Below are 23,027 nucleotides of genomic sequence, written 5' to 3' on the forward strand. Positions count from 1 at the left end.
TCCATTCTTAACACCGCCTTCCTATCTCCCAGCGATTATTCAGCTAGAAGTTCGTTCAATACGCTCAATCTTCTAACGCTCTGTCTTCCAACTTGGCATCCAGGGAATTGCAGGCTATGCTACACCTATTTTCCACCAGATACGGTGGTCAATACTCCCATCCCTGTCTGCAGCAGAGTAGCACGCATCTTTCGTTTCTTACACTGCCATGGACGATCAACTGGAAAACCCGGCTCAGTCTGGGGAGGCAGAAGACACCTCAAAAAGAGCCAAGCTTGCCATGAAAATGAGGAAAAGCATGGGGCTTAACCAGGAGCCCGCGGACGACCAACTAGAAACCTCAGCCCAGCCTGGGGAGTCAGAAGACATCTCTAAAAGAGCCAAGCTTGCCATGAAGATGATCAAAACCATGGGACTTAATCAAGAGATGATAAGAAGTATCGTCACATCATGGCTTGTTCCTCAGTTCAAACCAGAGATCATCGCGGAATATGGCCAACATCTCGCCAAAATTCATGACGTAGGGTTTTTAGGAGTATCGAACACCTCCACCGAGGTATCAAGGCCATTTCGAATGTTCGACATTGCCGATGGCATGCTTGTTGAAGATATTGACCCCTCCGCACCATATTGTATGGTGTCACATCGTTGGAAAGATCCAGAAATCAACCTCGATCTGCTTCAAAGAGTCAAAAAGAAAGTTTCAAAGTCTTATCCTACTTGGTACAATACAGACCGGACTGACGTTGAAATGATCCTCAAGTATTGCAAAGAAAAAATTCAGAAGCAAAGGAAAAAGGTCAATGGCTGCGCCGTGAAGAACAGGCTTGATGAGAAGTTAGCACAAAAAGACTGCTACGTCTTGTCTCTTCTTCGGATGTATCACCACAGCAAAAAGATTCGTAAAGAGGTTAAAGATGCTCATTCTCACTTAGAAAAGATGATACGTGATAAAAAGGTCACAGATATGGAAAGCAGAGTTTTCAGAGACCTCAGCAATAAAGCAAAGTATAACATTGACGACACTGGAATCAGAGCTTCACTGGCCAATCCTGAAGAGCAACAGCCTGCAATTGATGATACGGAGGACGATATAGATGCAATTAAAGCAGCTTATGAGAGGGTATTTGATGCCGAGTGGGAACGCGATAAACATTCGGACGATGCTAAATTCGATGCCCTCAGCCGTGATCTACGTGAGATGGTAGAGAAAATGGTTCGCTGTTTACGTCTATGGAGATCTGCCATCAAGATCGAGCAATCGATTCTAAAGGTTGGAGAAATATTCAGGCGAGGTCTAGTACCAGGGTATAAACAACAACAGAAATTCTATGTGTGGCTTGATACCTGCTGCATCGACAAGAGCAATCATAACGAGTATTCCGAATCAATGTCGCTAATGGGAGATTGGTATGCCCAATCTGCTTTTACTCTAGTACACTTGGACACCGGATTTGATAAATTGCCTGACAAGTCTGATGCTGAAATTTACTGGGATGAGTATTTGCAGACAGATGGCGATTATCACAAACTTGAGACCATCGCCAATCGAAGGACAGACTCGATTCAGAAATATGAGGATATCGCGAAGGAACCAGAAATCGAATGGTCGACCCGAGGATGGACACTGCAGGAGCTTGTTATGAGTAGGATGACTTATTACGTCAATGCTGATTGGCGACTATTACCGCGGCCTGTTGAAAATCTGGGGCGAGCATACCATCTTATTCCACACATGGGGCTATATACCAACCTCCTCGGCGTCAAACCCACCCCGAATGCGTGGAAACCAGAAGTTCTCATGACTGCTCTGTTGAATTGTGGAGCTGTTCAGTACACAGAGGCGATTAAGGCTGTTTATCCTAGAATCGAGCAAGAATCTGATGAAGAAGAGGTTGAAGAAGGCTTCTCTCTGAGTAATGCTCTGTTGGCCTCGATTGCAATGCCTTGGAACATAATGGATACCGTTTTCCATGTTACGAAGCCAGAACCTGCCCAAAATGAGAAAACAAAAGTCAAATTCTCCGGAGATGCCTTACTACGCGAAATTGCTGTCATATGGGATCAGAATCTGGCGAGTCAATTTCCTCAGGTCGAGGAAAATGGGAAGAATAAAGAAAAACAGAAAGCTTATAAAGTAAATGAGCATCTTCGCCTTGAAGATAACTTGAACGCAGAGGATAGAGTCTCACATGCACTTTCTATCATCAAAGCTCTTGAGCTGGTGGGGCTTTGTTTTCCTAGGGATATATCTTCTGAAACGGCAAAAACCGAGATCGCACAAGCAGTTTTCTTTGCCACCATGGCATTGGCTGAGTGCTATGAGCAAACTAAATATCCAATGGTTATTCGAGAAGTGGCAACACAAGAGAACATGGGCAAGAAACGAAGCGACAGAGAAGAGAAGGCTATTTTGAAGCAAAAGAGAGAAATCGAAAAGAGAGTGAAGCTCGAAATAAGGAAGAGGCTTTTCCAAGAGCTTCTGGATTCGTTTCCCGAAGCAAAAGAGCATTATTCTATTGAAACTATCGAAAGCTTGGAAGAAAAGGAAGAGGCAATTGCCAAGACTTTTGCACATATCTTACATGTCCTGGTCGACGAGGTGAACGATTTGATCCTGGACGATCGGCAATACATTGCCGAGTTTGGAAATATCACTCTTTTGGATTCGTGGGTAGATGGAACGCGCAGACATGGATTTACCACACAAGAGGTCATGGCGTTGGCATGCAAGCGAAAAACTACAAAGTCATTTGATCGCGCATACTCGTTGATGGGTATCTTGGGCGTTCGTTTTCCAACATTTCCTGCCGAAGGATATGAGAAAGCACTTTGTCGGCTGTTTGATGAAACAGTCACTAGTCGTAACGACGTCTCTGTTTTTAACTGGGCCGGCTATAGCAAAGGAAGCTCAATTCGCGGGCGCTCAATGTACCCTTCGACTCAAGAGGCATACCAAATCAAGAACAGCCGTCTTCATAGCCGCAACTCTATGGCTGAAACCGAGAAAGACAAAATGTTGCAAACTACGAGCTATTACCATGCTCTTGTCTCACTTTTGCGCGACTTGATTGAGTTTCTCAAGAAAACCGTACCAGCGAAGCAGGTGGTCGAATGGATTGGCTACATTTCTGCCATCATCTATTCTTTTGATCTAGAGAATCTGAAAGCTGCCCCAACTGCCGCTGAGAAAGCAGATAAACTGAGCGGCCGCAGCAATATCTCAAATGGAGCTAATGCACTGCCGTATGAGATTGAAGTCCTCAGCAAATTCATCGGATATATCATTAATGGACCAGCCCAAATCAAACCCGATCCAAATAGGCTGTTGTCGAGTACAGCGATCAGAAATCCGAGATTTGAAGTTGACATAAATCCAGATATCCCGCCAGTGTTGGATCCGCCTGCTCAGATACCAGTTATTAATAACGAGCAACTTGGGCGTGATTTCGACCCAAATACGAATCAAACGGAAGGTATCTCACCACCGGAACCAGTAGATGTTCCATTACCAACAGAAGACCGAGAAAATGAGAGTCCTACTGTGGGTAGAAAGAGCAGATTTGTCGAGCAGCTTTCAGAAGCAGGTTCGGCTCCGGTGCCACTTGTAATAGGCGACAACGACACATCACAAATTAGAAGCAATATTCCTTTAAGTGAAAATGATGAAATATCGAGGTACCTTCAGAATTGGGCCACAAAATCTCTTCGAGGCGTCAGAGAAGACCCAAGTTTCTTTGAGACCCAGATACCAGCTAAAGTGCAGGGGATACGGCATAAAATTGAGAAACAGCATAGGGAAAATGGTGTTCAAAGGACAGCTAGTTTTGGTTCGCCCAATATGGTCTCACCGCATCCCATCATTGTTACCAATGCAGGCATTGAGAGTATATTTGACATTCAGCGCGTCATCGTCACGATGGCTGATCTTCAAGGTCTACGGCAACAAGTCGAGCATGCAACAAGTCCAGATCAAATTATCTCTGGCTATTGCTCGATTAGCACTGGATTTGCACAAGTTATTGTCCAGTTCTCTTGCAAGAGCGAAATATTGAGAAAACAGCTGGAAGTCATTGATGGGATTGACTTTCGCGTGATGAAGGAGCAGAACAAAAAGGAAGATAAAAAGCGAGAACATAAGATGACAAGTAAGGTTTTATGGGAAAAAATGAAAAAGGAAAAGAAGAGCCGGGAAGAAAAGAAGAAGAAGAAAGACAAGAGAGAAGAGTCCGAACCCGACCAAGTCTTCTCTGTGGATTTAGAAGAAGTCAATGGCGAAAACGAGGCAGTGAATAATGTTTCTGGAGAAGCCCAATCTCGTGACCTGGACGAAGAGAAGACCATCAATCGCATGATCAAATTTATCCAGGAAGATGATTTACGACTTGTTGCAGGCGAATGGGTCCTTGCGAGATGCTCGGGCGTGGCCAATGCTGACTGGTTCCTCTGTCATCTCGAACTAGGCTCTACACATCCGTTCTATGGTTACCGCATACCAACAAGCGAGATTGATTTCAATAATTGCATCCCCGAAGATGGATTAGTGACTGAGTGGAACAGATACATGAACCGAAAGAAAGAGGAAATGTGCAAAATCCTGGCGACATTCCTTAAATCCAAAGAGCATAAACTCAAAAGAAGGAGGCTTGTGGGTCGCATTATGCGTGATCTTGCACCGCTGGATGAGAAAGCTGAGGAGGAGCTTCAGGAAACTCCAAGAAGCAGTTTGGAGAGGAATGGAACGAACGGGTTGGAGATGAACGGAACGAATGGTTTGGAGGGGGTTGAAACCCATGAGGAACATGTCAATCCTATTCAGCATGAGTATGACTATCTGGATGACTTTGCTGAAAACAGGAACGATGACAACACGAATGATGCTGGCAGGTTAACGCAGCCATTTTCAGAGCTGTACTCCCAAGATTCCATATCAAGCGTGCAACACGATGACGTATGGTCAGCTCTACAAGACCCCAATTCCCAGTATTCCACCACAAGCGTCGAAGCACAAGATATGTGGGGTAACCAGGAACTTCGCCCCGAAGACTCCGTATCAAACTATGGAGATCGAGACTCGAGGCCAAGCCAAGAGCCACCAAGCACATCTTTCGACTCCATGACAGTCACAGGGGGGAATGTAGTAGTGGAAGTAGAAGAAGAAGAAGCGGAAGAGAAATCTAAACTCTGGGACTATCTGCCTCTGATTGAAAAGGTGGCTGAAAAGACGGCGAAACATTATGATAAACATTTGAGCGCTACTGTGTTGAAGGATACGCCTACAGTTTTGAGGCAGGCGATTGAGAATTTGAATGACAATAGGGACTTTTTACCGGCTATGTTTCACTCAGCGAAGAAAATCCACATGTTTTAGATATAATATGAGGAAATACATATTTATATACTATTTGGAGTTTGAATCAATTTTTTCCCCAATGTAGATATATCACGGATCAAAAGCGTATAACACTCCATACTAGGTCATAACTTCACCGCTTAGTGTGAGTACCCCGTATTGCCATTCTATTCCATCTTCTTCTCTTGAAAAAGCTTCATACAATTTTAACCCCGACGAAACCGTAGCGGATTCCGGTGCGAGCGCTCCACTCTCGGCAGAGGTACATAAGGCCTCTCATACTCTGGATCAAAAGCATCCCTTACAATGCCCATAGTCCACGCTAAGTTATCCTCTCCAGAGACAAAGAGATTGTCACCCCCACGATACAAAAACTCTTCAACTTCTTCGTCAAGCCAAATCGCGCGTCCACGAAGATAATTCGCGCGGCTGCGAGTACAAGGATCAGGTATGGGTATAGCCAATCTAACCTTTGGCCGCGCGGGCCGTTCATGCAGCCGCAAAGTGCCACGCATATCATTAAGGAGATCGTGGTAGTTGTCATCTTCATACAGATCCAAGAATCCCAGCTCAAGAGATCGCAGCCCAGTAAGTTGTGAAAGCGTTGATATCAAGTCGGCGCTGCGTAGTGGGAAGTTCCACAGTCGAAAGTGCTGCAGTGCTGTCCAGCTTTCAATAGGGAGGAATGTTTGCAGCGTCGGTGGCTGGATACGACGGTCTAGGATATCCATATCCCAGTTTGTCTCCATGCTGAAATGCTCTAGCTGTGAAGCTTCTGCTATGGCATTTCGCAACAGATTATTGCGAAAAGCCGCCCAATCGACATTTGGCAGCTCTTGTCCATTCACATGGAGCGACAATTGCAACTTTTTGAAGTTGGGTTGCTGAAGAATAGTCTGGAAATTGGAATATTCCTCGCATGGCTGCTCAAAGAGGCGGCAGTTAAGGCCGGTGTGAATATAGTGGGCGTCGATTATGAATTCGGAGACGTGATGGTGTTGTTTCTCTTCAGCCAAAATCTTTGCTACCATATTATAGCCGCGCCATATCTCTTTTTCTTCCTCCCAGGGTGTTGCGAACATGACAGGGTTATTGCCGCGCCGAGTTGGCCAGCCGCGAGGGATTGGGTAATTCATTCCAAGAGGAATAGATCGAATCGTAGGGGTCTCGTAAAGAGGATGAAATGGAGACCCATGAGCCGCAGGCGTAACAGTGATTTTACGCAGTGCGGGAAAGTGCCTTAGAGCACACCGAAACGCCTTAGCATCAGCTTCAGTACCGATATTATGTTGTTGTTCACTCTGTAGATATATCAAAAGTTGCATTGCATCTTCCATTGAGAATTTGTATCCTGCTCGTCGGGCTTCTCCGAGGCGTTCAGAAAGCACTTTGACGTCGGTGCCATAACGCCTATTTATTTCTTCGATATTGTCATCTACCTCAAATTGAAGCCATACTTGTTCCGGATCCATGAATCTTGTTTGGAATACGGCAAGGTCGTAAATCCTGTCGTTGTAATCAGCAGGACAGCGTACGAATGCATCGTCATAAACAATCTCGACAATGTCGTGGCGATAGACATCGCTATCGGCAATAGCATAAAAGGCTAGGATGTCAACCGAATGCGGGGAAATAAAGACTCGATTTATACGAAGCTTGAGACCGCTAAAGAGTCGGCAGGTCAAACGTAAACTCTTGATTGAGCGATTATCCAGATAGCTCACTACATTCTGAATAAGCTCCCAAGGCAGTGGTGAGTAGAGAGTGGAGTCTATAAATATGGCAATTAGACCACCTAGGCAATGATATTGACCGAGAGAAGAGAGCCAATGGACCAGTGATGGGAAGGCTTTTAGTCGAATGAGATTGCGCCCTCGCCATCAGAAACTATTTACCTATGCTTTCAGCTCCTCCAGCCAAATTGGCCTGTGACAGCTTGTCATTTTCATCTTCTGCCTGATTTTGTCGTTGGGCATATGTTGACGACGTGCCATCTTCCATGGCCACACAAAAGAGCTGGCAGAGTAGAGAGAACCTTGTAGTTAAGCTGATTGACGAAGTATCAGTGGTAAAAATGATGTGGAAAGTACGAGGCTCTATGAGCGGGGAAATTTTGAGGGGGGTCGCATTCGCAATTTATATCCATGTACCGCATGGTACATGGATACCTGTGTTGATATCCCTTGCATAAGGCTGTAGCAAGGCTTTGCAAGTTAGAGTTAGATTCACGCGCGCTGCCCAGAAATTCAACGCAGCCTGAAATTCATCTTAGTAAGTCTCTATCCAAATTGCAGATGATTGGTGTATAAGAAAACATCGGGAACAGCGTATTACTCATATTACCAGCAGTCCTCATGCACCTCTGATTCGCCCAGCTCAATAGACGCTAGCTTTGCTCTCGCCGTTAAAACTCATTATGCTACTAGGTATTTGTGAAAGTAGAAGATATTTTCGTGATATCAACTAGCCGTGTGATGTATTTAATCTAGCCAAAAAGGATCCAACTGCTGCAGAAAACCTAGCTCGACATTAATAAAGCTCTTCCACAGATCAACTTCTCTCAGCCATGGCTTCGTCTGTACAGCGAATGTCACGGCCACACAGTATTTCAATAAATCCGTTGCATCCTCTCCCATAACGAGGATTAAGTCACCTCTAGTAAACACACGGTCTTCAAACTGCTCTTCCAACAGTTCTAGCCTCTTGCTTATGGTATGGTGTATGCTGAACTCGCTACCAGGCATATCTTTAGGCACAAACTTCCACTCCCAGGGACGGCCGACGCTGTCAAGGAAGCTGTTGCCCTGCCGGTTCTGTAATCCGACCATGAGGGGATAAAAGTGTGGTGCCGACCAGAGCCGAAGGAGAGCGAAGCGCGCACCTTGATGCTTGCTTGCAAACGCCTGAGCATGAGGCAACAGCTTTGTCCATTTCTCCGGACCGGAGAAGAAGGGTGGAAACAACGTTGGAAAGTTATTATATCGGTCCTCGTAACAGATGAAAAGATCTAATGTGTCTGGACGATGAGGTTCTGTCATTGCCACTGCCACTCCGGGGACAATTTGCGGATCGTTCTGGTGGTAGGCTGGGGCGATAATTCCTGCCCGGTACACTGCAACTTGTAAGCAATTACCACTATTGAAGCTTATGAAGCCGGGTAAAACAGGGGAGACTAACGTTTGGCTATAGTCGGGCGGATGGCAATGCTCCATTCGAGAGGAAAGGTTTCCGTATAGTGTCCTGGACCTTTCGCAGCTTTGTTCCATTCATCCCAAAACTTCTTATCGCGAAACTTGTAGCTTGTCCGGCTCTTTCTATCAGGCAGAGATTGACTACGTTCTTGTGGTCTAAACAAGAGAGACTTTTTGAAGCTTTCGCATTCGCCGGATTCCAAGAATGCTGTTACTTTGTCCGTTACAGTTGATTCTGGGAAAAACATGGCCACCATCAAGAAGGCTTGGACTAAATCCTGAACAACAAAAGGATGAGGCCATGGAGCAGCTGGATCATCAGCATAATCGTCGTAGTCTGCTCGAATCTGAAGCCAGTCAAGGATTTCGACAAGGAATAAAACCCAGTCAGTCGCTCCAGTGTGGGTAGTTTTGAGCAGAGCGCCAATTTTATCTTGAACTTGGAAATATTTCTCGCTACTGCCTGGTTCAAGATCTCCCTGGTGAAACGACTCTTTAAATCCTATTCGTAGCAATAAGTATCTTAATTCAAAGCATTTGGTTGCATAATCACTTACCAAATGACCTGTCACGTTCCATAATCTCCATAAAGTCTGCATCTTCCGATCTATCAGCTAACAGCTGACTCTGGTTGATCGTGTCGAGGCCAGTGTGATTGAGAAGCTTGCGCTGTTGCACTGAAAGAGTGCCCTGGCGGAGCTGTCCGAAGCCAGTCTGCCATATCCTAGGAAGGGCCCAAATGCTACCTTCATCACTGTCCAACGTTTCTTCAAAGGCGGCGGCATGATCTTTACCCTCACGAGCCAACGCCAGGCTTCTTTCGAGCTGTCGGATGCGGCTAGGTAAATTTGGAGTCTCAATGCGACTAACACCATTTCTAATCTCTCGGAAATGTACTCTCTTCTTGTTAGAAGCCGCCTCATCTGGAAATAGAACTTCATCTTCAACAACATTGGCTTTGTTGTAGAACAAGTACGGGGAAGAACCCAGCTCGCGAGTGGCTCGAGAAGTAATATTCCCTTCCTGGATATTAAAAGCTCTGAATTCGACCTGGTCGCTTGTCACAGTGTCCCAGATACTTTCAACATCTTCACCTGCCTTTATTTTGCGAGTGCGCATTGTATCTTTCTCTCTGGTCAATGTCCGCAAGAGCGGTTCCATGTGAAGATATACATCTCGTGGATGTGTAAGGCGCCATGCCGTACGAAGCTCCTTTTTTTTGGGGGGGGGACAAGATAAATTAGCATAATACGTTCCTTGCAGCCGTATGGCATTGAACGAAACTTACTGTTACCACAACGGTATACATATCCATCGGTGGTTCATCCGGCACAAAGCTCCAGATAAAAACGTCATAATAGTCTTGAAATCCAAAGCGCCATTCTCTCAGAGAGTCGGTCATATCATAGTAATCAGGGCCCACCTCGAGAACATTGTCCCATTCGTTCTTCGAAGCTCTTCCAATCCCTTGCTTCCTACGATAAGTCCAGAGGTGCTCCTCAGGAGGTGCCGTTATCACGCGACCAGTTTTGCCATCTCTTACAAGGACCAATAGCTCTCCAGTCCGCATGGTAATGTACTGCAGAAAACGCCAAGTGACGGGATCACTGCGCTTCATGTGGCCGACAATAATGTTTCTCGTCTCAATTATATCATGCTGGCGCCGAATTTTGCTCCGGCCACCAACTTGAAGATGGCGGCTGTGTTGCTGAGCATCGAGATCGATGAAGTAGGGGAAGAACTCTAGCTCTTGCAGCTGTTGAATAAGCCTATTGTTGCCCCAGGATGCCCAATTTGAAGCAGGGAAATACTGTCATAGGGTGAGCAGGCTCAAGTCAGAAAACTCGGCCCAATTCCGGCAAAGCTGAATGGCATGCTTAAGATCACAGTCTTTGGCTATAATGGAGAACTGCAACCAGCCGTCTCGAGACATTGCCTTTTCGCTGGCATGGTTCCATACACTCTTGCCACAAATAGTAACTCGAGTCTTCTGCGACGAGGATCCGGCTTTCTCCTTGCGAGGCTTAAGCTCGCTGGGGAACAATTTTTCCACTAGCCAATTGTCGGTATGGAGGTGTGCATATCGGTCATTGTCGGACATCAAGTCAGCAAAGGTATCGTCATCTTCATCCTCGGTCTCACTTTCGTCTGAGGCGTTGTCAATATCTTCTTCCGCATCATCTCCACGTGCGAAATCAGCGCATGCATCTCGAATTTGCTGCAGAGAAGGATCTTCCAACTTTAAGCAGAGGTCTCGCAAGTCCGAGTCAACTATCTCAGCGTCATTGAGAAACTCTTCCACGCTGCTGGAACGAAGCGCAGCCGGTAGCATGGAAGCCTGTGCAAGCAGCAGCCGGCAGAAGAGCAGCAATTTGATCTCCCTGATATCCTTGACAGCGGACTCAATCTCATCATCCGTCATCGGTGCCGTTCTGGTATGGGTCTCGTGAGGATTTTCCAATGAACCTACGAGTTGGAAGCCCCAAATGTTCTCCATCTTCTTTTCAACCCCCTCGCTGAGACGCTTTCTCATCTCACGTTCTGTTTCTATATTTTTCTTGTCCGGCACGTGTTGGTCAGCATTTGTGCTAGCTTTTTTGCTTTCTTGTATGGCCATAAGCCTCTTCTGGCCTCTATCGGCTATACTTGCGGCAGCAGAAACACCTGAATTGCCAGGTTTCGTGGCGCTTCTCTTGGCATTCGACCGTTTCTTTGCTTTCTTAGAAGGGGCTTGGCTGTCTTCCGTTGGAAGGGCCTCTGTAGAAGTGGCCACTGGGTCGACCGAGTCATCCCCTTCGTTGCCATCGGTACTTTCAGCATCCATCCAGAGGAAGTGTTTGATCAAGTCAATGTATTGGGTCCGTTTATCGAGTTTCATGTCTTTAATGGGATCCCAATCTTCGTCATTGTCTGTCTCATCCGCTAACATAGCTATGCGCTCCTGGTAAGCTTGTTCGAGGTACACATCTTGGCTTCTTTTTTCTTCCTCTCGCCTAGCTCGTTCCAGTCTCGCACGCAACTTGTCTCGGTAACGCTTGAACAAGGATGCTTCCTGCTTGACTTTTCTCTGCTCTTTCTCCCGGGTTGCTTCCTCTTCTTCCTGGGCCTTGCGTACCCAAGCGAACCATTGTTCTTTTCGATAGAGTAGATCAGCAGTACGCTTTTCCAATCTCTCTAGAGATTGAAGAATGTTGTGGCGCTGGCTACTGAGCTTATCAATATATGCTTGATGCCCATAATCGACTTGTAGCGAGTAGAAGTGCGATGATGAAGCTTGCGGGCATCAATCACTTTTACAATGAGGACATATATCTCAAATAGATGGAATGCACTTCTCTTAGAGTATTTTCGTCTTCTATGTCCTCAAATGTCTGGTTGGCCAGGGTAACTTTGGCTTTCTTTAGGTAGGGAGGGCTCTCGTCATCCAGCGCATCCAGCGAAGCATTGCGGCGTTTGTATCCCCTATAGAGACCATAGACTTGCTTGGAATGGAACCAGCAAAAGATTCCGTTGGCATGTGTAGCCTCTTTCGTGCACTTGCTACCATCAGAAAGGTGCAACGCCTACTCAAATCTTGGCCAATCGTGGCGCATGTTAGCTCGAGATTCTTCCTTCAGTGCTCAGATCAGCGGGCCAACATTTCCGCACCTGGCACTCGGAAGAATTTTGAGTCATGATAGGCCTCTTATCTCGCGCTGAGAGCAGCTCTCAGTTACTTGATTCAAAGAGCACAGTCTACAGCAAAGGTCGGCCACAACAAGGCCATAGCGCAGGTATAGATTGCAGGCGACGACTTCTGGTACTGTGATGGCTTCTAGTGGCGGCGTTGAGCACTGCACTGCACCGGATTTTAGGCTAGAAACTAAGCACAATTGGATGACATTGCGCGTTGGAATCTTGTGAATCAGCCTCAAAACATGCCTCGAAACGAATCACGACCCCTCAGCTCAAAGTCGTGTCAAAACGCACATCTACACGTGACTAAGGTACGTGCAGCAAAAGATGGGGCTGATTGCGCTTGTATATGGGCCGAGCCTGACCTCTCCGTAGTGGCAAACAAAACAAAACAAAACAAAACACATCACTGGACATGGAGAAAAAACTGGCTCCAGCGAGTCAGGAAAAGCGCCTCTGTACGATGATTATCTGTTTCTGCGCGGAGATGTCTCAGCCTTTGGCAGGGTGGGTGCGTCTAATGCAGGAGAATCTGCTGATACATACACCATTGGCATGCTGCATGCTGCGACGGTCAAGATAGCGGAAGACATACAGCATGCATTAGCACTATAGCGATAAGAGGCCGATAAGATACCGATAATGCCACTGCCCAGGCCAGCGAAAAGACAATCGGCGTGGCTGCCAGCCTTGCGAATAGCAGCATTCTGGAGCCATTCTACGAGCAACATAGTCAGGGCCAGTAGTTGGCCAAGCAATTTCTTGGCAGGAACAACGAGCAAGGCAGCGAGATCGACATAGGGCGATCCTTCGTCATAGACACCTCATGATAGACAACCCGTCACAGGCAGAGGAGGGTCCTCCAGAATGGGATGGTGCCCGTGGGCTTTTCCAGGTCCTATCGGTGAGTCCGGTGTTGTAGCTGAGGACTCGCAGGCGTCAAGGTATGCGATGGCTTGCTTGGATCGAAGGCGAGGAAAATTTTGTCGCTGGTGTTGTATCGCGCCTCGACGTCACTATTGGTACGGTGCTGCCGAGGCAGGCGTATATAGTAGTGTCTTCCGATGAAATCGCATGTCATCGCCTACACAGAGCAGCACAAGCGTCGGTGAAATGGCAAAGGTGTCGCCGCTTGCCATCCAGAGGGACGAGCGTGGGCCTTTCTGTTGACTAGCTAAAGCCACCGCCGCTCTCCACTGCCTACATTGGATATGACGAACGATACTCCAGGAATCCTGCTCTCGAGCTGGATATTATATACTCCGTACGGCTACTTATAATCATTACGAGCAATGCTAACTAAAGACAAGTAGGTGATTTGATCCGTCAGTCTGGCTGCGTATCGCCGCCAGCTAGATGCGGTTCGTGTCATACTAGCAGTGCTACATAATACGGCATCATCCAAGGGGGGTCCTGGCCCCAGACAGAAGCGTGGTATCCCGGGCTAGTGATGTATAAGTGGTGCTGCTACTGGGACTAGTATCATTACTTCTGACGACTCTGCGGGAAGCGTACCCCGTACTCTGCATGCAGTATGAATTCCGTGGAGCTAAGGGTATCAATACTGCAAGCAACAGCACGCTACTGCTACTAGTAGGTACCTGCACTATCACGAGCTAAGAACACGTGCCAATTTTCTCCCACATGCAGTAGAGCCCTCCACAGTCTCTCCCCTCCTCCTGCTGATCCCCCTCCACCCTCATCTCCTCGCCTTTGACTCGCTGGCTGCTGAGTCTCCGTCATCTTGCAACCTCCTCAGCTTCGCCTGCTGCTGCTAGCATGTTCGCACGAGTATATCCCTCATGCCGGTCGGCGTCATTCCAGAAGCCAACGGTGCTTGAAGGCGCGGAGACGATGTCGCTAACAGGCCTCCAATGGATGGAGCAGCGCCGCGGGTCTCTCCCAATCGGCTAACTGCATCCCAGATCTTCCACTTTTCCCAACACGGCGTTGGACGCTAGTCTCCCTTGACCCCCGCAATAGGGATTATCGACCTGTTTCCTCACGACGGAGCGAGTGCATGCATACGAGCGCTCTCAAGCCTTGGGGACCAGCCATGAATGGCGCTTCCATCACCTTGAATCCATATACAGATACGGCCATGCTCAGCCACGACTGTTGAAGGGAGACGGCTGTGAGGGCCGCTTCTGAGTGAATTGGCCTCATGTCGCGCGGCCCGAACCTCGCCAATCGTGGAACGCTGTGCTTGCAACGCTCATCCGCAGGGGGCTCTACTAGTCGCACCTTGGATGCGCGAGGCCGGCTAAATTGCGCTTTTGTGTACGCCATGGTGGCCGCCACGGGAAGGGTCCATCGCTAAAGAGAATCAACGTGGAGCGCCATGTGCGAGAGTGCAAAACCGACTCCAGCGAGTAATCTCCGAGCCTGGTTCAGTGGCTATCGCCAGCCGGGCACATCACCCACACGGCCCCAAAGCCATACGCGGCGCACGCCTATAAGGACAAGTGCAGCGCCTGGACGCGCGTCAGTTCAACCGACACCGATAATGGACCCTACCTGCCTGCCCAGTACACTGTCTGGAGGGCAACCCTGTGGCGAGACATGACGCTCAGTCGCCCGGCATCATGATGCTTGGCATTATGCTGACGACGAGTGAGGCTGCGCTCTGCGCCAAGAAATTCCAGGCCGAGGGCTGGCAAGAGGCCGCGACTTAGCTTTAATCACACGGAACAACCAGATTTTGGCCATGAGATACACGTATAATGCCCACCAAGCCTTTTGGAGGCCGTCTTGGAGCAGGGCTACCAATGCCAGTGGGGGTTAGGGGCCGGGGGGAAGACTCTGATTAATCTGAGATCGGCTAGGCGTTGCTGCTAGCCTTGGCGCGTACCTGACTTAGTCTTAACGCACAAGACTAAGAATGCTTCTAAGGGCTGCTGGTTCCCACACTCTCCCTAGGCCTGGACCCCTAGAGCTTCGCATCGGATCCCTTGTTCGGCGGTACCCCTGGTGGCCAATCAAAGTCTTCAGGGCTGACCTTCTGGTGCTCTAGCCATGGGGGAAGGCAGGCTATTATAGCAGTAGCCATGCTCCATTCACTGCTACGCTGTTGGGCCCGTGCCTATGGTTTTGCGTTCTATTCAGATTAAAAGCCTGTGCTCTGCGGGAACCAAAACGTTTATACATTCCCAGCCCCATCTCTACATTCATCCTGGAACTCCATCATACAGTAATTCCGGCGGCTGGCCTCCAGAATGTCAAACTGCAGGATGCCTTTCGACGAAGAGCGCCAGGACGGCGGCGACTCGCCATCATCTTGCCAGAGATGGTCGATGAAGTATTTGCGGTTGCCGAGGTTGACCAAGATGGCGGTCTTCTTGCTCTTGGTCGTCGACCTGGCCATCGTGGGAGTGCTTCTCTATACGCTTGAGCCTCTCATTACTCTATTGCGCAGGAACGAAGAACTGTTTACGCCTACAGTCACACTGCCTCTCAACGGCACCGCGGGCGCGTCGTACTACTCAGGCGATCTAGACCGACAAAAGATTCCACGCATTCTGCACCAGACTACCGCCAACAGCACGATTCCTGATAAATGGGTTAAATCGCAGCAGAGCTGCAAAGAAACCTATTCTGACTTTGAGTACAAGGTAAGCCAGACCAGGCTACGAAATGGTGGAAAGGGGGGGAGTGGTTCCCAACCGAGTGCATTTGTTGTTGCGGCACACGTCTGCAGGCTGTTTAGAATCGTTACTAACTGGAGATCATTCAGCTGTGGACTGATGAGTCGGCTCGCGACTTCATCTCTGCCGAATATCCTTGGTTCGTGGAGAATTGGGATGGCTATGCATTCCCTATCCAGCGCGCCGATGCCATCCGCTACTTCGTTCTCCACCACTATGGAGGCATCTACCTCGACATGGATACTTTCTGTAACGAGCCCATCCCTCTTGAGCAGCTCGAAGCTGGCCCGTCGCCTCATTATGCTCTCTTCAAGTCAACGCTGCCAACTGGCGTGACAAACGATTTTATGATCTCGACCGCGCGACATCCCGCTTACGCAGCCGCGGTCTCCAAGCTGCCATTATTTTACGACATCACTCGATTTTGGGCTGAGCTACAGCCTTACGCCAACATCATGATGTCTTCTGGCCCGCTGTTCCTCAGCCTCGTGGTTAAAGACTACCTGCTTGGACAGCCCTCTTTGCCTTCGCCGACGGTAGAGGTCATCCATCCTACTGAATTGACTTCATACATTACCGATCTCGAGAGCGCTACTTGGCACAAGGCAGACGCTCATGCCCTGATGTGGCTGGGGACTCGGCCATGGACTTGGTTCTTGGCAGGAGCGGTAGCGCTAGTCGCCATTCTATACTTGATTAACTATTTGCTGCTGTTAACCTGTGAAGTTTTCCTTCGCAAGGTTCCCTCCATCACGTATGCCATCAAAGAGAGCAAGTTAGCATGAGAGCGAGAAAGCTTTTGTTTTGAGTATAAACGTGTACATATACATCTTGGCGATATTGGTTGCATCTTTTTCACGCTGAGGATCAAATGGGTCTGATTTAACGATATGGAGTATCTTTTTGGGGGCAATCAAGGATGGTGCTATGGGATAACGATAAAGATCTGTGAAACGCTCAATAAGCTCAGATGATCTTATACTAATTCAATAATGACAAAATTTCAAGCATGACAAGAGACTATGCTGGTACGCTGTAGCTAGGAACAAGCTGGGCAAGTAGAGCTGCCTCCCTGTCGCAACGAACGCATCCACCGCCTGCTGCAGGACTGTGGTTGTGATGACAATTCAAATATTTCAGTTTCAATGACAGCAGACGCACCATTCGTAAAACGAGTGATAGTTGTGATGACGACTCAAATGTTTCATTCAACTTCAATAACAAGTAGACCATTTTTCACGAAATGCGTCATAATCCATTGGAGAGCATATTTACACTTACTTAATGATGCTTATACAACGAGGGGAACCACTTTAGAATTCCACTAGTGGCATACTTGTACATTGTTATGTCCCCGCTGATTCTAGCCCCTGAGAATTCTTGTACGGTGCTGGAGTTGAGTTCATAATCGCACACGAAGAGTCTCTAGACGTATAGTCTTTGCTCTGGAATGACGTAGAGCAGTAACTGTCCCAGTCAAGGTTTTTTTAGAGCCACGATATAGGTAGTAGTTCCATTACCTGGCCATTCGAGCTTGGTTTCCCTCGTTTGTGGCTTAATCAAATTCCAAGAGCGGTATCCGCGCTTGCAAAGCGAAAAATGTGATTGGTCATTTCCGTCAGGCTATTAGGAGTCCAAGCGTTTCTATGCATAAGTATGCTTCATCTTACTTTAAGATGGCGTGTTGAAAGATACTTGGGTTGGCATAACCTGTTTTCACAGTTCCTGAATACTATTTAATAAATCCCTTATTAGCATTTTCCGGCTTTTACCCCATCGAGGTTAAATTGAATATTGCTAAATTCGATCTAACTAGTCAAGGATACTTGTGCCTATGGAAGGATCCCCGCTCGGTTTTACTGCAACAAACATCCTTACTATCTCTTTTTCTACAAAACAGACGTATTTCAAATTTATTACAAGTAGAGAAGCCATCTCTCACACCCATCATGCATGTCGTCATTCCCCAGCTTGGCGTTCAGCCCTAGTGCTACTTGGCAAAAACGATGTGGGCATCATTGGTGTTACTTGAGAAGGCGCTAAGCCGATGAATGAAGGATAGGCTTGAAGCACAGGCCTGCCTACCCTCTTAGACACTTGCGGTTATTATATGTTAAGGTGATTATGGTGGCTGTTTGAATAAAATGGCATCTTATCTTGTTCAGCCAGTTTTTGGAAATATCTACTTTATAGGCCATGTTCGTTTCAGAAAAAACCAGAGTAAAAGGACGAGAACCATATCACGATCTGTGTCGCTATCAATCCATTTATCATAAAATAGCAAGGCGATTAATGCTAGGATAAACAAAATACATATAGAAACTATGATATTTACATACACAGAAGCGCTAAGTTTAGTGTACTTTGATACAAAGTAATAGACGTAAGGCCACTGAGTTGAAGTTGCACCTTCAACCAGATTCACTGCCAATCACATCATTTATTCTACGACCGTTTGAGGAAATACATTGTAGCTCACGTATACAAGAAGATGACAGCCTACGCAATCATTTTCTTTGAAGAGTCACACGTTAGATAATGAATAACACTCAGTGTGAACAAACCTTGAAGAATCTTAAGCATTCAATGAGGCTTTTTAATCTTTGCAGCAAGCACAAAAGTACCGAAAGGGAGTACCATCAATGTCGAGATGGTCAATTCTATGAAACTAAAGATACTCCGCAGCCTTGGCTTAGGGATATGTGTTTGTAGCCTAGATACCCAAAGTCTTTTCGACAGAAACATCGACAATCATCGAGGATATTAGCAGCAGCTTTTATAAGATTAAAAAATTGCTGTGGAAGGTTGAGTAATAAAATATTTAAGGTCGGCATTTAAAATGGCATCTTCTCCTGTAGTTGTTAATTTGGAAGTAGTAACCCTCTGCCTTTTTATTGAAAACTAATTAACAATAGGGTATTCAATACCTGAACACTGCAAAGAGCCCACTCATTAACATAACCTTTAGCAGCGAGCTTCATCGAGCCCATCAAGACAACGTGACATATAATTCCAGATGCAATTCCTCTTCCTGCTCCTCCAAGCAATCGAAGCGCCAAATATGCCCCAGGGAAGAACAATAGCCAGGTTGTCACAAGGCCTGGGTTATAGGCTAGTCCGTCCATTAACGATGGTATTACGTGCGTTAATCCGTTTATGAAAGCAAACCCGTAAAAGCTTCTGGCGACGTTAATCCTTGTGCGAGCGAAAATCGCAGTCACCCACACTGTTGTGCTGTTGACAAAGAGTATAACTAGTGGCGTCAATGGACATTCTTCGATGTTTTCGAAGCCCTGATTTTTGAACGGTTTTGTAAACATCTGTTTTCGGCGATAATAAATCTTAAACATGAAAGGACAAAGAGAGGAAGGAGAGAAAGGAGCTTACAAGTTGATCACAGAAATGGGACCGAAATGCGTACCGCCTCCCCAGAATATCATAACCGTGTTCTTCGAATTGATGCAACAAGTACATAGGTAACGCAGCTCTCATCCACCAAGATTGATCGTTAATTAATGATCTCCATGCAGATTGGCGCCTTGGATAAGCACCTAGAGAATAATTTGGTGATTTGCAGAGCTCAAGTATTACAGGAGCCCCTGCAATCAAGCTAAGAAATGGCCAGATCAAGAGAACATCCATCGCATAGTTAATGATAAAAATAAATATTTATATTGTATCGGTGATGAAGTACAAAGAAACAGATTGAAAATTCCATCGGAGTTCCTCAATACACTTCGCCCGAGGGCTCTGATTTATACACAGCATATTATGATGAACGAGTTATTGCTAGGTTTATATAGTGAAGGATCAGAAGCATTAGCTCAGCACTAGTTGAACGTTGATTGCTATTCTGCTTCACGCTATCACAGTGAACAACCTATGAAACGAATCCAGGAAATTGCAATGCAAGGTACAGAATTAACAATAAGTAATCCTTACAAAAGCTTAAACTCTCTATTGATTATTTCGATAACGTCCTCTTTCAAAGCCATTTGAAAAGCTCTATTTTCTCCACTTTCGACCGAATTTAGGCGAGACTGTGAACTTAAGGTGTCATACTTTAGCAGCGCTCTAGATCCGAGTTTGTGCGGACATAATCCTCGGCACGCAGCCGCATTTTAGCTATCGTCTGCATTCCGCGCACATTCTTTACCAAAAAGTGACAATGTGGTTGCTGGATTAATAAACTTTTGATATTTGACGCTTTTGTCTTTATCCTAGCGAGGTTATGTGTTTGTAGCAGAATCTCAAATGGAGTACTATTTCCCTTTAACTTTGCGACAGAGAATGCAATCAGATCTATACCTCTCATTCGTGCCGAAGCTGGCCAATCAATCGCTCAAGACACTTGTTTCTAAATAGCTATATATCTCACGCTTATACCGGTGATGATTTTAAGAGTTGTAAATACAGAAGGACTGCTTTTAAGCAGCTAGAGCGCCTGTGAGATTAGAGGTAGGACACAGCCAGACTCGAAGTCCGGATATTTGGCATCTAATATACTCCTTGTATTACCACGCAATAGCAGAAGCTATACACTGACAACCATAGTAATAACGACTTCTATCATAATTTTAATATTTATTTCGCGTCGAATCCCAAACTATGAATCCGATAGAGCTCCTGGAAAACTTGTAATTGATGCCAACAATAATCGCGATGGTATTCAAAGAGGTCATTCCGTGCACCCAGTCAAGTGACACACGATGCCGTAAACGCGGCAGACAGGCTGTTTAATGATGCTGTGGCCACTTGGACCAGCCGAATAGATCTTTTGCACTTTTGCAAGCAGCCGCTAATAAAGACGAAGAACTAGATCCTGAATCAAGGCTTTGGGTTCAGTTTAAGCTACTTGGTTTTATTTCTGCTGGCCATGGCCTAGCCAATGAGCTCAAAACTTCCCGGCTACGCTGCTCATATGTAGCTTTACACGCTCGAATGAGTCAAGTTGTGTGCTGCTCAAGAATCGCGAGGTTGTAACATTATTTCATGGTATAATAATGCGCCTGAAAATTTACTTGTGGATATTTAGGTAGTTACATTAAGAAAATATATAGCTCGGCCACGGCATCCACGATCTAATATCTCGTACGAAATTTTCGCGATTCCATGGCACTCAACTTCTTGTTGGCTTCGGAGAAATGCCGAGCACATTCCTAGAAAATTGATGCTGGGATCGCGAGATTTCGAAGCACCTCAGCTGTCATTATCCGCGTCTCAGCCCACGACATTTATCTGAGTAGCATGAAAGCATCCTGAAGCACAAGATCCACCCTCTCGGATACCATATGATCTAGTAGAAAGCATCAAGTCCAGAAATACGCATCGTAGGTTTAGGCTATTGCACATTCTGTGAGTCTCTAATTCCCATATATATCGTAGGTATCTTTACTAAAATAACTATCTTTTCAGGGTTGTATCGATTTTCGATCTTCAATCCATACCCCTCAGACACACGAAGAAAGAGAACAAATCGACTTGGGCAAGTTCTGGTATGATCTACAAGAAGAAATAGAAGGCTTAGATATGACACGTTCACGGAACATTGGCCATGAAGAAGCGACGTTCGGACATCTCTTGAGCGGATATGACATGAGTTACTATGGCTATCTGAGGTAGGACTTTTACTGAAGTCGCTATAGCGAGATCTAACATGTTCACTATTTCCAGATGTCTAGCGTACGCCCAAGACGTTTTTCAAGAAGCTTTTGCAAAAGATCTACATAATCGAGAAGCTCGGAATTGTTTCCGTTACAAAATTTTAGAATATTGGGGAATATCATCCACATTGGCTCCAGATGCTTCAAGAGTACTTAGGACGAGAGCCAAATTATACGCTTTACACGATAGTCTGTCAATGTAGTGCGCCCATATCTACCTTAGTTGACTCAACATCATGTTCAGTTGATGTAAGGAACATTGCAAAAGAAAGCTAGGAAGCATTCAAACCGTCGCAAAGAGATGAGGACTCATCGCTTTGATTGATCGGTCGCATTGCTATTAGGTTTGTGCAGTCGTGGCCGTAGATACTGTTGCGGACCAATAGCAAAGCACTCACTTCCCTCATGGTCACATAGCAATAATAGCAACGACAAAGAAAAAAAGTCCTCTCTTACAGCTTGCTCTACAGAGTAAAAAGCACAAATATCAATCTCGGAGTTATACAACGACGACAATAAATAATCGTCAGGATGTGAAATATGATCTCTTCAGCTATACATGGAAACACTATGGAATGGGTGTGGATAGTCAAATAAGGTCGGGTAGCATACGAATACGCTCTATCCAGTAATTAGAAGCTTAATAGGCATAATTTAGACGTTCTAGAGCTGAACGAGATAGAATTAATCTACATCACCTACGTCACTTATATTATAATTTCACTCACAGAATGTTACCACTCTATTTACTGCATACCATGAACGGCTGTGCTTATCAAGGCTACTTTACTACTACCTAACTACCTTTCTAAGCCATGTATGCGAAACGTTGTTACATTGTACCGTACCCAGTGGGATATTAAAATGGCAGGCTTATTACGGTAAAGTTTCCTTACAAAACGTGTCAGCACAGCGGGATGCGGGCTATCAGGAGGCCGTTCATGCATGAGAATTGAAAAATCCTGACTCCTCCATAAGCGGAGAGGCTCCACTGGATGCCGAGGCATGCCAGACGTATCATCGGGCCTCTAAGCGTCGGCAGTGAAGTTTCGACTTATACGTATGAATGCTTTATGGAAATAAAAATCATAACTACGTCGCAGGAGTTCGAACAGTAGTATGGCAAGCAGATACCATCACTAAATAGGACGATCAAAGCCCACCTCAGGCCATTTCTTCGACTCTATTTAAGGGCTTTTGCAGATAAGGTGTGTAGGGATATGTAACGGCTACGAGCTATTGGGGGCAGAAGTATCAGGTAACTATACCTATAGTACTACGCAGCGTTGTCTTCAACGTGGAGACGCAGCACTGCATAGGGCTGACAGTCGCCCGTTTGATCAAAACTTATAACGGCTAGTCACTCATGAGAGCCGCACAAAGTCGCCTAAACTTGTCTGTATATCCGGCCGGCAATAACGTAGGACCGGCGAGTCGCGTAGCGTATTACATCTCGTATACCTACTTCCTCTGATAGACTCGAAGGAAGTGACAAGATGCT

General features: G+C 46.3%; 7 protein-coding genes across 8 annotated transcripts; 2 read left to right on the forward strand and 5 right to left on the reverse strand.

Moving 5' to 3' along the window:
• The first annotated feature begins 59 nt into the window (after positions 1-59).
• Positions 60-5,410, forward strand: TrAFT101_010914 (uncharacterized protein). The gene has a single exon (XM_024908756.2). It carries the CDS (start codon positions 209-211, stop codon positions 5,369-5,371), a length of 5,163 nt encoding a protein of 1,720 aa, XP_024756857.1. The 5' UTR covers positions 60-208; the 3' UTR covers positions 5,372-5,410.
• On the reverse strand, positions 5,344-7,436 carry TrAFT101_010915 (uncharacterized protein). 2 transcript variants are annotated; one of them, XM_024904379.2, is made up of 2 exons: positions 7,249-7,436; positions 5,344-7,124 (listed from the first exon to the last, which is right to left on the reverse strand). In XM_024904379.2, the coding sequence occupies exons 1-2, from the start codon at positions 7,352-7,354 to the stop codon at positions 5,560-5,562; spliced, it is 1,671 nt and encodes a 556-aa protein (XP_024756858.1). In that variant the 5' UTR covers positions 7,355-7,436; the 3' UTR covers positions 5,344-5,559. The 2 variants fall into 2 exon arrangements, with proteins under 2 accessions (XP_024756858.1, XP_065985222.1); XM_066129092.1 differs by having other exon boundaries at positions 5,344-7,436.
• Positions 7,437-7,833: 397 nt separating this feature from the next.
• On the reverse strand, positions 7,834-10,114 carry TrAFT101_010916 (uncharacterized protein; the record flags this gene model as incomplete). Its single annotated transcript, XM_024904380.2, has 4 exons — positions 7,834-8,465; positions 8,531-9,046; positions 9,102-9,756; positions 9,833-10,114. The coding sequence occupies 4 exons, from the start codon at positions 10,112-10,114 to the stop codon at positions 7,834-7,836; spliced, it is 2,085 nt and encodes a 694-aa protein (XP_024756859.2).
• Positions 10,115-10,357: 243 nt separating this feature from the next.
• TrAFT101_010917 (uncharacterized protein) lies at positions 10,358-11,473 on the reverse strand (the record flags this gene model as incomplete). Its single annotated transcript, XM_066129093.1, has 1 exon — positions 10,358-11,473. The coding sequence occupies one exon, from the start codon at positions 11,471-11,473 to the stop codon at positions 10,358-10,360; it is 1,116 nt and encodes a 371-aa protein (XP_065985223.1).
• Positions 11,474-11,837: 364 nt separating this feature from the next.
• TrAFT101_010918 (uncharacterized protein) lies at positions 11,838-12,219 on the reverse strand (the record flags this gene model as incomplete). The annotated part of the gene is made up of 2 exons (XM_066129094.1): positions 11,838-12,107; positions 12,193-12,219. The coding sequence occupies 2 exons, from the start codon at positions 12,217-12,219 to the stop codon at positions 11,838-11,840; spliced, it is 297 nt and encodes a 98-aa protein (XP_065985224.1).
• A 1,314-nt stretch (positions 12,220-13,533) lies between these two features.
• On the reverse strand, positions 13,534-14,508 carry TrAFT101_010919 (uncharacterized protein; the record flags this gene model as incomplete). The annotated part of the gene is made up of 1 exon (XM_066129095.1): positions 13,534-14,508. One exon carries the CDS (start codon positions 14,506-14,508, stop codon positions 14,206-14,208), a length of 303 nt encoding a protein of 100 aa, XP_065985225.1. The 3' UTR covers positions 13,534-14,205.
• A 926-nt stretch (positions 14,509-15,434) lies between these two features.
• Positions 15,435-16,648, forward strand: TrAFT101_010920 (uncharacterized protein; the record flags this gene model as incomplete). Its single annotated transcript, XM_024901025.2, has 2 exons — positions 15,435-15,830; positions 15,953-16,648. The coding sequence occupies 2 exons, from the start codon at positions 15,435-15,437 to the stop codon at positions 16,646-16,648; spliced, it is 1,092 nt and encodes a 363-aa protein (XP_024756860.2).
• Positions 16,649-23,027: the final 6,379 nt, after the last annotated feature.

The sequence above is a fragment of the Trichoderma asperellum genome, chromosome 7, assembly GCF_020647865.1.
Source record: "Trichoderma asperellum chromosome 7, complete sequence".
NCBI classification, from domain to species: domain Eukaryota; kingdom Fungi; phylum Ascomycota; class Sordariomycetes; order Hypocreales; family Hypocreaceae; genus Trichoderma; species Trichoderma asperellum.